This window comes from Phaethon aethereus (genome assembly GCF_964289735.1).
Source record: "Phaethon aethereus genome assembly, chromosome: 1".
Taxonomy (NCBI): Eukaryota; Metazoa; Chordata; class Aves; order Phaethontiformes; family Phaethontidae; genus Phaethon; species Phaethon aethereus.
This window is the reverse complement of record NC_138575.1, coordinates 133,782,440-133,798,134: the sequence shown is the minus strand read 5'-3', so window position 1 is coordinate 133,798,134 and position 15,695 is coordinate 133,782,440. Positions and strand designations below refer to the sequence as shown.

The 15,695-nt window shown below is 43.0% G+C and overlaps 1 protein-coding gene across 1 annotated transcript in view; it reads right to left on the bottom strand.

Annotated features, from left to right (window-relative positions):
* The window catches only part of MAP7D2 (MAP7 domain containing 2), a gene marked incomplete at its 3' end in the record, with an annotated part of 83,728 nt that extends 68,992 nt beyond the window's left edge, over positions 1 to 14,736 (bottom strand). Inside the window, exon 1 of the mRNA XM_082013884.1 lies at positions 14,541 to 14,736. Coding sequence (XP_081870010.1) covers positions 14,541 to 14,583 — 43 coding nt within the window. The 5' untranslated portion in view covers positions 14,584 to 14,736. The remainder of the gene's footprint in view (positions 1 to 14,540) is intronic.
* Between the last annotated feature and the right edge of the window lie 959 nt (positions 14,737 to 15,695).

Genomic DNA, 15,695 nt, shown 5'->3' with positions numbered 1-15,695 from the left:
AAAGCATTATAAAATTGTTAATACCAACAGTAAAAGCTGTTTTTGCAACAGTTGAGGAAATGAGGGAGGACAGATGCCAAAATGGCAGAGGTGAGATTAAAATTTGAGAAGTTCAGGTTGCAGTTCCATGCTTCACCCATGGTATCACAGTATCTTAAAAAAGTAATTATACACACACATATGTCCTTAATCCTGTTGCAAGAAACATGCTAGATAACGCACTACAAAATGTTAAGAGATTCACTGCTTGTTTGTTCCTCAATTTTTCAGAGCTTTGACACGAAAATGATGAGCCTCTTCTCGCTTTTAAGTCAACATCTCTAAAAACAACACACCCACCTGCTTTCCAATGTTTACTTCCCATTCTCCTCCCTCCTTTTTTTTTTAAATTCAAGCAATTTGAAAAGCTCTATATCCTCTAGGAGATCAAGTCACAGTCACTGATTAGCAAATTTATCTTCCTTGCAAAACTCAAACCTCATTAAGTAAGCTAAGTAGAAAGGGAAACATCAGAGCAAATGTCACAAGTTAGTGACTTCAACTAATAATTATTTTTTACAGCGGAGTACTCAAGCTGGGAGAAAAAAACAAAAAGATGCATCACGAGAAGGCTTAGTGAAAACAATACCAATTGCTCATTATTGGTAACATACAAATAACTACAGTCATGTCTTGGTAGCATCAGCTACACAAAAGAACATGCTACATGTAAATAAGCATTCCTGTTTCTGTAGTTCCCCCAGAACAAAACATCAGTGTGAGCTTCCTACCATTTTTCCCCTCAGTGACACTGTTCTTCAGAGAACAGGCAGCTGCACAGAAAAATCACTGAACAATTTGCCAGAACTTGCCCATGCATATCTGAAGCAGAGATTTTGTTTGTCTGTTTTCAGAAGAACTTAAAAGCTCCTACAGAAAAATGAAGAGCAAGTGGATTCCTTCCTTACTACTGACATCAAAGCTGTCAATGCTGTGCACACTACCTCAACAGTGGTTCACGTTGGTCATCATTTAAGGCTTCTGGTAGAGTAGTGTTAATCCAGGCATAAAAAGAACACTAATATGTTGCATGAAATGTTTCAAATATGGAGAAGCTTTTTGGAACTGAAAGCCTTCCACAACTGCAACAAGTTGAGGTTAACCCCATGCTGCCTCCCCAACATAAGGCCCATCCACAAGACATGGGGAAGCTCAGATGTGCCATGAAAGCACTAAGGGAAATGTCCACCTTTCTCAATAACTTACCGTATCTGCTCAGATTAACCTTCCATCTCCTACACGTGTCTGTGCTGCACACAAAAACCCTCACTCCTTCGGCCTGCAATTTGCTGTTCCGCTAACCGTTCTTAAAAAGCACATTCCCTCATGCTACAAGCAAAGTGTTGCTACTTCTCTATAGTTAGCAGGCAATCTGTGTAGGAAATGAAAATATGTACTATTTTCAAAGGCAAAAAACTTTTAAGGATATTTTACCCAACACTCAAAACAGGCCCTTAATTTTCACCCCCTTTATTTACACTGCCCTGAACTTTTCATTAAGAGGAATAAACCAAGGCTAAATAGCAAGAATAGTTATATAATGATTTTGTAAGCTCTTCAATATGAAACTAAGCAATTGTACATGGCCTCCTATATTTCCTTCCCTTCAAATGTGCTGAAAACATTTGCCCTTGGGCATGTAAGGCTCTCTCAGTGGGTTCCAGTTGTGGCTCTCAATGAGAGGCACAGGTCAGCTGAGTAAGAGAAAAGGTGTACTACTGCATATCCCTAACTATCTTAGTAACTTAAATCCTGAAACACTAAAGGACAACACGTACGTGCTAGGAATAGATCTGGTATTTGGTGACGCTGTAGGTGGCAGCAGGATCTCTTCTACTCTCTCCTAACCCAAAAGTCCTCCATAAAAATCTTACAGAAAAACAGCAGAGCTGCTACCGCTTTAGTGACACAATACACCTGACACTGTGAAATTCCTTTCTATTAAATAAATGGTAGGAGCCTACACCAGCAGAGTCCCCATGTGCAGAGCCCATGCAAAAAGAGCCACAGCAACATGCTTACCTGCTGCAGTTTAGCTCCAGATGTGCCCACAGCCTGGTGCCATAAATCCCACCACATTCAGAACAAAAAAATCCAACGCTTGCTAACAGCGTTATGGCTGACATTTTTACTTTTTCCAGCAAGCTTGCATCTACTTTTTTCCTTGACAAAGGAAGCCCTCAAAGCAAGGAAAGTGGAGACTGTATTATGTTTTTCATGGAAGCTAGCCAGTAGCATCATTTATCTCTTCATTCACTATACAGTGCAAACAGGTGAAAAACCTAGCTAACAAACTAACTGTAGTATATAGAACAAGAGCCTTGCCTACTTAAATGTACTTACTGCATTTAGAAATTGATAAATATTTAGCAATTACTGTGAATGCATTTAAAAATACACTAGCTGCAGCATTTACAACCGGAAATCTGAAAACTGCATACAACGATGCTACATGTCAGTGATTCTCTCTTTGCTTAGTTACTTTTAAAAATCAGGGTCATATGCATTCCGGATCAAAACATAATGACAAGAAAGATATGTCAACTTTTAAAATTTTTTTCATTTCTTTTTTTACACCAGTTTTACTTTCCTTTGCTAATCTGGAATTCCACCATTGCAACTTTAGTTAATAAACCTACTAATCGGGGTTCCTACATTAGGGGAAAGTGAACAAGAACTGTGGTAGTTTTGGACACAAAAACAAAAACCTCAAACCCCATCAATTGTAATACTAGAAGAGCAGCAATTGCTTATTCCACACTTTGTTCTACAAACATCCAGAGAGATTTGTCTTAACTTCATCTAGTCAATACCTCTTGAAATGCAAAAACAACATTCACCCTGCAAATCCAGGAACTGTACTGGAATACTTTTCAGAGTAAATTAGACATCTGAACTTTTATTCCCTCTCTCTTGATTAGTGCTTGTCTTAGAATCCGTACCGAGCTGAACAGAACCACCCTGAGCAGCGTCTGCCATGCGGCAGCACACCTATAGCAAAAGTAAAGGCCACAGCTGCTGTACTCCCCTCCCAATATAAAAGGCTGGGTCACAACATCCCATGTCTCTGTAAGAGCAGGAACTCGCTGCTGCCAAAGGAGCCTCAAGGCTCCTGCATTCACTTCTTTTCTCCTCTCCACCTCCATGCACCATGAACCAGGATGCAATTTCTCCCTCTCCAAATCAATGGGCAACAAAGCTTGCTTTTTTGGACTATAATTGGTTGGTCTAAGAAAAAGAGGTTATCTGTCCACAAACCTTGCCTCACTGGAAAGATATGTTCATCAGATTTAGCAAAGGCAGCTGACTATGGAACTCCTTGCCAGGATTGATTAGACACAGAATAACTGTGGTCACAGCAAAGTTCAGGACACACCTGTACAAGAAAAGGCTTTTGTTTGATAGTGGCAACAGAAGGTAGTTCTGCTGAATGCAGAACTCCGTATCACCGCGCACCCAGTCAGCACTTGCAGAGGAATCCTGCACTCTTCCAGAGTTTTTTCACACATAGGTCCAAATCAATAGAGTCAGAGCTTGAAAAACCTGCCTACCCACAAGAAGTGAAAAGCAGAGAGGGAGAGTAGGTTGAGTTGGCTTAGGTAACAGAAGCCAATAAATATTTTGGAAGGGAAGAGGAGGAGTCAGAATTGCAGCAAAAGTTGCATCCCCTCCTATGCATGCAAGATGAAAGCTTGGAAGAAGGAAGAACAGGTCTACTACACACACACAAGAAGGATGACCACCTTCTATGCCTGAATTGACAGCAGCAAGAGGAATGGATTCATCTGGGGTAGCAGGCAATGCAACAAAGAACATTACAGGTATATCATCATGAACAGCCAACTACCTCACTGATAAAGATTAATGCTACCAAAAAAAAAACCAAACAAAAAAAACCACCCAAACCACAACCAAAAACCAAATCAGTAGAAAATTCAGCATCCAAACTTGTTACATGAGAACACAAATGGTATTTGAGAATGGAGTTCTCCCAAACAAGCAAGCAAACATTTTGGTATTGCTTCTGTCCATACGCAAGAGGACTATCTAGCTATAAGAGAGAAGTATTTTTGTCTTTGCTTTTAGTACCTTTTTATTGATGCACTGAACATTTCTGAACCAAAAGAAGAAAGTCAGATACCAGCAGAAAGTGGAGAGATTCTTGTACCTGACGACTCAGGGGTAGATTACATCAGCATAGTGTGCTTGGGAAAATCCAGAACCAGGAGTCAAATCCCACATCACCTTGTCAAAGCACTGCTTAGCTGATAAAGGAGGTTTTCGCTCAACAAACCTGACACCATCAAGACCTTACAAGTTTATGTAAACTACACCAAATTCAACACCCCAAAGCCCCAAACTGTATATTCAATGGTTGTCAATCTAACTCCACCTACGAATAGATATATATATAATTATTTCACTGTTCCCTACAAAGAGTACTTAGCATCTGCCAGACAGTACTGAAACCACCTTTTTACTGAATGACACTTAAGAACAAAAAATTTGGTTTATTCTGGCAATGCATAAAAAAATGGACTAGTTTACATAAGTGGCAGCAGAAAGAGGGGGGAGTTTGAATGCATTCAAATCTAGTTGGAACTAAAGCTAGCTTTTGGCTGCTGAACAGTTTTTCCTTATTCCTTTAACTGTTTTCTTTCTTGGAAGTTTCCAGCTGTCCAATTTTATGAAGGACTGTAGAATACAATCAGCCTGCAAAGCTGCTTCTCAGAACCAGGTCCAGCAGTTCTCAGCCATGAAGGTCAGAATACAAAAATTGCATCTTCCAAGAACTACCTTACACCACAGGAGTTTTGACCAGAGTTTCTCAGGATGTTTGCATTACCAGGAGCTACCTGGATTCATTTCAGTGCAAAACAGCCATTAAGAAAACCATCTTGAGGACTTCTCCTCCCTCTTACTTCTTTGAGTCTATAACTTAAGGAAGAGTATCACATTGCAATGTTGGTTAACCAACAGCTGCTGTGAAGACTAGGAAAACATTCCTCAGCCTATTTGGGGGGTTTTTTTGTTACCTTTGATTTTCAAAGAGCTCTTTGATATGGTGATTCTCCATTTCTGAACAGTAATGCCTGAAGCAGAGGTTAAACAGCATGGAATATATTTGCTTTTCCTTTCTGCCTTTTTCCTCTTCCCAGTCTCCTTGCCTCCTCTGCAGCTGCCAAAAGGAAAAATTAAGAGCTACTTTAGCCCTCTGGGCTCCCACTGCAGGAGTCAGGTGGGCTGGTGAGAGGTTGATTCCTGACAGAGCCCATTTGATAGGCCCAGCCTCCTCCTTGGCCTCATGCTTTTCTCTCCCTCCACTCCTGAGACTGGATGGAGCAGGGTGAGCTCTGCTGGAGCACAAAGGGCAAGAATGAATTACTGCATTGAGTGCAATTACAAAGCCAGACAGAGGAGCAGACTAGAGCATGAGAATGTGTATGTATCTCCAAGTCTTCTGGATACACCTCTACCTCCTGGAACTCTAATTTGTGGGACACTAGGAAGCATACTGTATGCTTGCTGAGGTATCTTACACCCTACCCTCAATGCTGCCTTCTAGCCACCAGGTAAGACAGAGCAGTGAAGGAGGTACTGTTGCTGTGACTAAGGTTGTCATCCTTGTGACCTTGTAGGTGGGGGTGAGTGGATGAGAATGGGGAAGGAGGAGAATACCATTAGAGAGAAAAATAAAAAAAACAACTTACAAAAATTCAAGAGTTAACCTAGTAGGATGTCAGTTTATCAATAGCATAGGTACACCGTTATCAGCAAGTAGGCAACAGAAGATCTATGCATTGCAGGGGTTTCACATCAATGGAGGATTTACTGGTCTTCCAGGAACATTACTGTGCTATTTTAAACACCTTTTGAGTTGCTACAAGGTCTGTAAGCTTGTCACTATGCTTTAGGAAGCATTCATCACAAGGAACCTTGGTTGCACAAAGACTTCTTTCACAGTCTTCAGTTTGTGTTCAGCATTACGGATCAGTCATGACAAAAACTGGATTTGAAAGTGGATGTGCTTGTACTGTGTAACATGACTTTCAGTTCCATTCACACATCATTTGGGCAACTTCAGCTCAGATTAAATAAATTAAGATTCAAAGACAGGCTACCTATTCTTTTTAAGGCACCATTTGGCAGTATGAGACTTAAAGGAAGACTGGATACAGGCAGTGACTATGGTGTAAGAACAGAGATTACAAAACCTCAGAGGGGGAAAAAAACCACAGCCAACCCAAACCAGGGAAAACATACTGCAAAAGAGGGAAATGCAAAATTGCTTTAGATTATAAAAGGTATTATGAAAACCAAACTTTTCCCCTTATCTGTAAATGCCTCAATCTGTGCAGTTATTTCAGCTTTTCCTTCAGTTCCATAACTTGATAATGCCACAAAAATCCAACCTTCCTGCAGAATACTTTCTCTAAACCATCTCTCCCCTATGCATCACTCAAACATTTTCATTCAGCACCATAACCCGGCCTCAAACAGCCCTGGACTATAACCCTGCAATCCAGCATCCTCATCCAGAACCTCATCAAAAAAAACATTTATGCCAAAGGAAGGTCACCCGTTTATTTCATTGCACCATTAAACCACTTCCTATGACTGTTGAAAATTGCCATGTTTACTTATAACCACAGCACTTAGCGCTACTAAACCCAGGAAACATAATGGAAATACTTGCACCTATTAATAGACCATTAAGCATATGGGGAAAAGATGCCCTGTGGCTAAAGCACAGTACTAAAAGTTAAGAAACTAAGGATAATAAAGCCCTACTCCCTCTTCCCTTTAGGACAGGGAAAGGAGAACCAGCTCATCCATAGTTTATTTTGGAAGCCATAATTGGCTTACTTTTTATCAACATTTGAAGACCCCCAACAGCACCTTTCCAGTCTTCTCCCTGAGGTCTCTTCCCCTGACGCAGAGTGAGCTGGTACACACACACACACACGCACGCCACATGCGTGTGGGAATGAAATGACTGGCCAAATGAGGGAATGAAAACGACTGGCGAGAGCAGGCGAGGCACCAGTGACGGCAGAAGGAAAATGATTCCCATTAGTGGATACCATCCTCCCGAGAGAAGGGAAATTAAACCCCTTTACTTAAAATATGTAATATCACAGTAATGATGTTCAGATAAACACTGCAATATGGTCCTATTTTCCCTTCTGGGACAAAAGGAAAGGCCCTTCTTTTATGCTTTGCCATGTAGCCAACTTAGGAGCATGAAAAAGTGTTTTTTGTTTCATATGACTGAAGTTTTTTCAAAGTGAGGCTTATTTACAATTTATTTTATTTACAATGTAATTGTACATTGGTAGTTTATTCCAACTAAATAATCAAGGCTTGTTTATTCAGACTGGAGTATTCTTCAAACTATCACTTGATTTACTGCTTAAGCGAAAAAGCAGCAGTGCTCTCTCTGGCTGGGCAGGGGAAGACCCCTTCAGCACTCTAGCTGTAGTTAACAAACCCAGGCATGCCGCACCGCCTTCAGAAAAATCTGTATCTTTCTTTTTTTGATCAAAGCCACGTTAAGAATTTCAGTATTGCACCACACCTATAACCAAAATTAATTGCAAACTAGAAATATTTGAATAAACGTTTTGCTGAAATAAAGAAGAGCTCTGCTAGCTTCTGCTTGGCATGAGACAAGTAATTTGATAATTCATATGGATTGAACCAAGCAAGGCATACTTCCAGATCTTACCTAATTAAAACAAAACCACAGTACATCCTCCAGCACCTGGCATTAAAATAGACAAAACAATCAAATATACTAGTGTTACTACTATTTTCATGAAGATTTTTTGAGATGCTGTTACAGTGGCATCCTCAAACTGTTACACGGTATTGTGTATTTTTAACCAACACATCCTTTTCCATCCTATCAAAACCTCAGGTAGAGGTGATAAATTCTAGAGCCTCATTTTAGTTATTAAAACCACTACTAGGAAAAAGGAACATCTAAGAGAAATTATTCAACAAAGGAAAGTAGATTTATGAAGCTTCATACACTCTCTTCCAAAGTGGTTGTTTAATGTTGGATCTATGATGGCATTAAGGTTACAGAGCGTAAAATCCATTTCTCTTTTTGTGCAAGTAGATGCATTCATGTGCATGTGGGGCCAAAAGGCAGCCAGCTCTGGCATGAAGGACCAACCCAGACTAAAATGTCCATTATATCAAACCAAGTTAATACATGTTAAGTGGACTGGTCCTCTTGGAAGGCAAATAGAAGCACATAGGAATGACTTCACAAAACAACAGATGTAATTATTAGTGAAGGGGTTTACTTCAAAAGCTTGGACAATTTAATCTATTTCTGTACTCAAAGTACAGAAAAAGGACAGTTTCCAGATTTTTCACACACCAGAAAAAGAATTTGAATGCCCAAGACTGCATCAAACGTGTATTTACTCTTGTAATGGAAAAAAAGACAGAAAAAAAAAAATCATCTAAATATTATGTGATGCACAGGAAACAATCTCTTCTGTTAAATCGCTAGAAGAAATTAATCTTAACACTATATTTTTCAAATTAATCCAATTGATAAAGGCACATATGCGTAACACAACAAAAAGTTGCATTTTCCATATTGTAAGGGAATTTATTTAACAGAAGTGAAACATTAATAAGAGAAGTTTGCTACTGGCACCTTTATGCCAAGAAAAATAACTTGAAACCACAGTGAAAGAACAAACTTTGCACACTGAGAAACAAACAGTTTAAAGCAAAATGACTTCTAAGCAAACAGCTACCACACTGCAACTGTGTGAACCCTGCACAACATGAGGAGTACTTCCTCTGGTCATCACTGCTTTGGACATTCTCACTGGAAAGTGGCTGAAAAGCAAAGAGGAGCCTACCTGCTACATAACTGAAGTTTATGCTGAGATCACAGAAGTTACTTATCAATCTTAGCAAAGTAGACATTTGTCTGCAGCACCTTCCTACCACAAGAACAATCAGCTTCCTCTTGATCAAAGGAAAACAGACACAAACACATGAAAGCAGTAGCAAAAACCTCCAGACATTCAAGTGCATGAGAGAAACTGATGTCCCAGAATTTAGGGCAAAATATTTCCACACAGTTTGATCTGGCATTCGGTAAGCAAAACTGATATATGCAAATAATACAGTAAGTGAAAACAAGGACATATGTCAAGACTTCGTATCACAGAGCAGACAGATATTAAATAGTTAAGGAAAAGTGTAACTACTGTGGATAATTCATTTAAGAGTTACAGGAAGAAAACTGAAGAAGAAAACTAAGATGTGACCAACAGGCATCTTAAAATATTAATTCATTACATCCGCAGAAAGCCTGAAATGTATATGCATTATGTACATGCACAGGACACACAAGACAGTTTAAAAGCAAAAGTAATTCTATTTGAAACATTTTGATTACTATTTAACTGCAAAAGTACTTTACTAAAATCCTTACAACATTCAGACCCGCAGAGAGTGTGCTGGGTGCTAGGGTTTTAAGGATCTTGATAGTTTCATTATATGTATTAGTTGAATGACAGACACAAAGTCTGGCAGATGTGTTACAGTATTTTAAATAACATAACAATAACCTTGAGTTTCTTTCAATTTTTTGTTTTCATTTTAACGGTTAGATAGATTTCTACTGTGTGAAGCCCACTTACCTCTTATCTTTACGCCCCCCCACATCATCATCGTTCATCTTTGCAAAGATAAAACACAGTGAAAGGTATTTCTAAATATCTTATCTAAAGTCCATCCAGGATTATACTACGCTGTAAAATACCTCTGTGATTAACCAAGATTTCAAGTCACTTTTTTTGGTCACTTTGATAGGCAAACCACTAAATGACTTAAGTAGCACTAATTTACTGGGTAAGCTGCTTGAACACAAGTATATCGGGAAAACTAGCATATACCATGTTCTTACATGCACTAATTCCAACCATAGAAAAGATATATATCTCTCAAGATGTGATGGGAATACCAAACACAAGTCACTTACAGCAAAATAACACAGAAATTATCTAAATGTCATATACCATGCAGGTTAAAAAAAATAAAAATCTGTTGCAGTACTGAAAGAACTTTGCTTTTGATTACTGCAATAACCTTGGCTGAGTTACAGCATTACTATTCCTTCCATTATTTAAGCACATTATCCAGATTTTCCTTTCTAAGCCAGTAAAGTTAAATTTGGGTGTGCTAACACAAGCGCATTTAACATACTTACTGACCCGCATCACTGTGCCAGAGTACACTGAGAGCTGAGTATAACCTGTCACACACACATCACCTGAAAGGTAACTATATCAAACAGGACCTAGAAGATAAAGAGACCTCACAAAACCCCAAGTTACCAGGCTGAGAACAACTGTGAGAGCCCATTAAAGGGGGAAGATGGAAACAGGGAGGAGACAACTTGAGTTGGATGCTACTCAATGCAGTGAGCATTTCCATAATTTGCATTAGTTTCCTGATCAGCTGTACTTTCCCCCAACCTGTATGGTCCAGTTACAAAAATTCTACACCAACAACACTTTAAAAAAAAACAAAAGAACACATAAGTTCTATATTGAACTTAAACTGAGAAAACTGCTTCTTAGGATCGGCTCAACAGTCTGACTTAGTGGCAAATGAAGGGCTGAAAACTGCAATGCCTTGTCAGAGAGTTGATGCAAAAACCAGATTTCATGAGGAGTGGTCAAGATAACTGGAACAGAGAACCACCAAAAAAGCTACTCAGCTCTACTGGCACTGGGAACTGAAAAATAAGATTTTTTTTTTTTAAAAAATCACCTGAGCAGTCCAGAATTAAAAGCCTTGCTCTTACTTTTCTATAGCTTTAAAATTCATTTCTAAGTGAATGACAGATATGAGTAAGATTTTAAACAGACTTCCCGTCAGTTTTGCTCCACACACATTAAAAGACCAATAACTGAGAAAGTTATAATTGTATTTTATTTATTCATGAGACAAAAAAAGCCTTACTACATAAATCTTCATACAATACCAACATGCAGGATATATAGTTTCATTTACATTAAATATGTACATGCTCCTTCAATTAGCATTCCTAGAAATAATCACCTAATATAAAAAAAGCATCCCTGATGCCTCTCCACTGCTATGGACACACCAGACACCAAAGCAAATGATGGTATGTGACACTATACAACTGTGCCTTACAAACACCAAAGTTTTCAGATGCTTCACTTTCCTAACATATCGCAATTTAGCGATATACCTTCCTTTTATTTCTGCAATCTTTGAATTAAAAGGCAAGATATTTTTCTTCACTGCAGTTTAATGAAACTTAATAGGAAAGGGATCTAACTTTTTTTTTTTTGAAAGGACAGAGGCAAAGTCTGTCAGTGTTACAAAATTTTAAGTAACAAAACAATAACCTTGAGAGGATACACTGTATTAAACTGCTCTGAACTAAAACAAATACTTGCAAATGGTCACACCACATGAAAAGCAGAACATGAATTAACCTTGGGGATAAACAACCTTGAATGTCCATATATGAGAGAAAATAATACAGTACAAAAATAGAGTATAAGTGTACTTTCTTTAAATCATTTTGGCCAGTAAGAAATCAGTTGGAAAGGCACTGCTATCAAGAAGAAAAACCCCACACAGTATTTTTAAAGAAATATACACATTAATTCCTTTCACACAAACTGGTTTTGGGACATGCAGTCTTTTTTTTCTTAAATCCTTTTAGGGCTCATCAACTTTTCTATAAGAAGAAAAAATATATTTTGCTCTGAAAACGCTGCTCTGAGCGTTCAGTACTTCAATCTCTCAGAATATCCGTTAAGCAAATTCCACCAGGCAGCAAAGGCAGGGAAGATGAGAGATTCAATACTGAGCAGCTTGTCCTTCAAATGCTATTTACTCATTACTGTTCCTACAAACGGCAGCAGCAGTAACACCTACGTTTTGGTGACCTAACGCTCTCCCTGACAAAAAGATTCCTACAATGCCTTCTCAGGCTGTAGCACCTCTATTGTTTGCCACATGTCTTTGATTTTTGTCAAAGGGATACACAAGCTCTGCTAATATTATTTGCTTGTGCCACAGAATTGGGCTCCTTTTTGCAGAATTATAAACCACTGAACAATAGTCTCTTCCCTAGTAGTCATGAGATGCAAATACCTTCCCCTACTGCAGGCTTGTTTGTAACAGCTTGACCTGGGCAGACAGTCTGAAGTGATGGACACGCTAAATCTGGCACCTCACTTTCACAGCCATCCCAGCAATACTCTCAGCATTGGAGGACCCTAGAGATCAAAACTCAGATGCTGCCAGAGATCTATGAAGTTTGGGAAGAGGGACGGTGGCAGCAGCCACCACCTGTCCCTGGGGCAGCACCCCTTTGGTGGGCAACACAGTGATAAAGCATTCCAAAACATTTTAGCTTGGAACAAGGAGGTAAGATTCTTCTTATTCCTATGAACAAGCTGAGGACTCCAGGACCAAGCTGTAGAAACACGTGAATTAAGAGAGTATCATTTCCACATCCATGCCAACGATTTGCATTAGTAGCTGTTGTGCTTGCTACAAAATTGGTAAATTGGGTGCCAGAAAAAAAAACCAACCTCATTCTCTGCCGCAACAGATCCAAATCCCATCCCACTGCTGTCTGTAAAACACACCACACACACAAAGATAATCTTTTACACCACATCATACATTATCTTCTAGCAGCCAATTCAAATAAAATAACAGATTTAGCTGAGACCATTCTACATTGCCATGCTTGGGCATTAAGTGTTCAAATGTCAATGCTTGACCACAAGTGATGACATCTGTCCATGCCCTACAACACATGACCCATTTGGTATCATCTTTAATTATACCACATACTGCCTTTTCTATGGATTCCCAATCTCATACAGGGTGAAAAATAGATGATGTCCTGATCTATATAATGAGCAATGATTCTTTGCAACATTTGCCTCTGAAGTTAGAAAGTATAAGAAAGAAAAACACAAGAAGAAAAGCATCTGGGAAGAGGGCAAGTGAATACTGGACAGATTTCCTTATGCTTTAGAGAGGAGGTGAAAAAAAAAAAAAGTCAGAATGTAAGTTCTGAGCATTGTTTTTCTCCCTTCTTTTCCATGTGAAACATGAAAAAAAATGAGACCCAAGACCTAGAAGTGCTTAACTGCTCAACTGCAACAGCTTACAGCAGGAGCCGAGACTGCTGAGCACAGGAGGAGGGCAAGGAAGAGCAAACACAGGCGTTCCTGGCTCCTTCCTTGGCTCCCCACGCAGTGTTACCTCAGTGAAGTCAAAGACTTGTATTCATCTTCCCACTCCATAAATTTGGGATAATAATACTTTCTTATCTCCCAAAACAATTGTAAAGCTACTTTTAGAAACTACAGTGGCTTAGGACAAGAAGGAAATTAACTCCCTCTTACGCCCCAGGTTTAGATGGTTTGCCATCCACAAAGCAAAGGCCCCGTATCAGATAATTAAGGTAAAAGTATAATGAGCAGCTGCCTAACACCTTAATCACCATTCATCTCATACATCAAACCAGGGAGAAGTCATGTGAAGAAAGAGCAGCCAGACCCACCCTAACACCGACAACACGAGGCCAAGAGCTAAGGTCATGACCACAGGCCTTGGCCCCAGCACCTCGATGGTGCTGCGGGGCTTGATCCCATGAAGGTCATACACCGCAGCAGCCTCCACCACAATCTCACATGCCTTCTTCACCCTCCCAAATTAAAAGTTATGTTCACCCAGCAACGAGGAAGGACCTTAACAGGCGCTGTGCCTATATAAAGGCTCAGAGTGAGGCCTTCATGCTCGATACCAGCTCAACCAGTTTGCTGCCCGGGTTGGCCGACCAGCACAGGCAGGCCCAGGCACCGCTGAAAATGAGGTTTATAAATCGCTCCCTCCCCGCTCTCCACTTCGGGGCAAAACCAGGCTGCCGCCCTCCCCGGCAGCACCGCCGGCGGTCGGGGAAATCGCGGCGGCACACGCGGCTGCCGGGCAAGCCCGGCCCGCCGCACAAAAGCCACCTCATGGCAGGCACCTCCCGCACCACAAAGGCGGCACCCGGCCGCGGGGGAAGGGGGTAACGCCGGGGCGAGACCCGCTCTGCCTCCCGCCAGAAGTCGCCAACCGCCGCCTCCCACCGGCGCCGGCTCCCGCCGAGGACAACCCGCCCCATCCCTCCGCGGGGCCGGGACCGCCCCCCACTCCGCGCCCCACGGCGGCCCCGGGCCCGGCCCGAGATGGCGGCCGGACCCTCCCGCCGCCGCCCCCCCCTCAGCGCCGCGCCGGCCGGCACCTGCCGGGCAGACGGGGGAGCGACCCTCGCCTGCCGCCCCCTGGGGCTCCGGCAGCCCCGGTGCGGGAAGGGACAGGACGGGACAGCACCGGGGGCAGCTGAGGGAGGTGCGCGGGCGGGTGAACCGCCGTCCTCCGGCACCTTGCGGGGCCGCAGGCTCATCCCCTACCTGTCGCCCGCGGGTAGCTGCGCGCAGCCCCCGGCTCCGCCATCTTCCTCGGCCGGTGGCCACCGCCGCGTCCTGCTACCGCCGCGTCCTGCTGCCGCCGCCGCCGGCGCTCCCCTCCGCTCCGCGGCGCCCAGCGGCCGCCGCACAGGCGCACTGCCCGCCCCGCGGCACCTGACACCGTGCGGCAGGCGGGGAGGAGCGGGAGCGGGGCCGGGCGCGGCGGCCGACGGCAGCCCGGAGCCGCTCAGCGGCGGCTCCTCGCCTGGTGACCGCCTGCGCGGGGCGGGGGCGGCTCCCGCGCCGCCAGGTGCTGCAGCTGCCCCGCCCCGCAGCGCGGCGGGCGGGGGTCCCGCCGGCGGTCGCTCGGCAGAGCCTCGCCCCACCCTGGCCCCCGCCGCGCCGGGGAGTGCCGCGCTTCTGCCGGCGGACCGGGGACGGCCGGGCCGGGCCTGGCCGCAGGGCAGCGGGGTGCCGCCGGGCAGGGGCGGGCTGGCCCACCGCCCTGCGTGCGGCCCACCCGACCCGCGGCCCCGCCTGCCTGGCACCTTGCGCCGGGGGTCCGCGCTCCGTCAGGCGGGGCCAGGGCCGAGCCTGCGCGTCGGTGAGCGGGCACTTCTAACCGCTTTACCTCGGAGAGCCGAACAACGTGCCCTCCGGCTTTCTGGCAGGACCTGCCATTTTTTTTTTTTTACCCGTTTTTTTTCCAGATTTTTCCACCTGGGAGGTTGCGCGTGCCGTTTGCCGCCACGCGCCGCCTCGGCCGGATCGATGGCGCTGGCGAGAGGCGCAAGCGTGTCCCTGGCCCGGCGCCCAGCCAAGGTCGCTCCCACGAGCAGGCCTGCGGACGGGGTGCCGTTTTGTGCCTGGTTTTGGAAAAGGAGAAATAAAGAAACATCTTTTTTTTTTTCCCCAATAAGTGTTTATCCGCTAGCAGCCGTAAAATCCCACAGAAGTTTCTTTTTGCCTAGCAGTTCTATTCCAGTTATATTCTTCTTTAGCTGAAAATACAGACCATATACATATCCCAATATAAGGGGGTAGAGAAGGAAAGTTGGTTTTGGGGGTTTTTTTTGGAAAGCATTTGCCTTGGTATTCCTGATATGTCTCCCAGTAAATCGTTATTTCTTAAGTGCAAATTATCTGTTGGGGCACTGG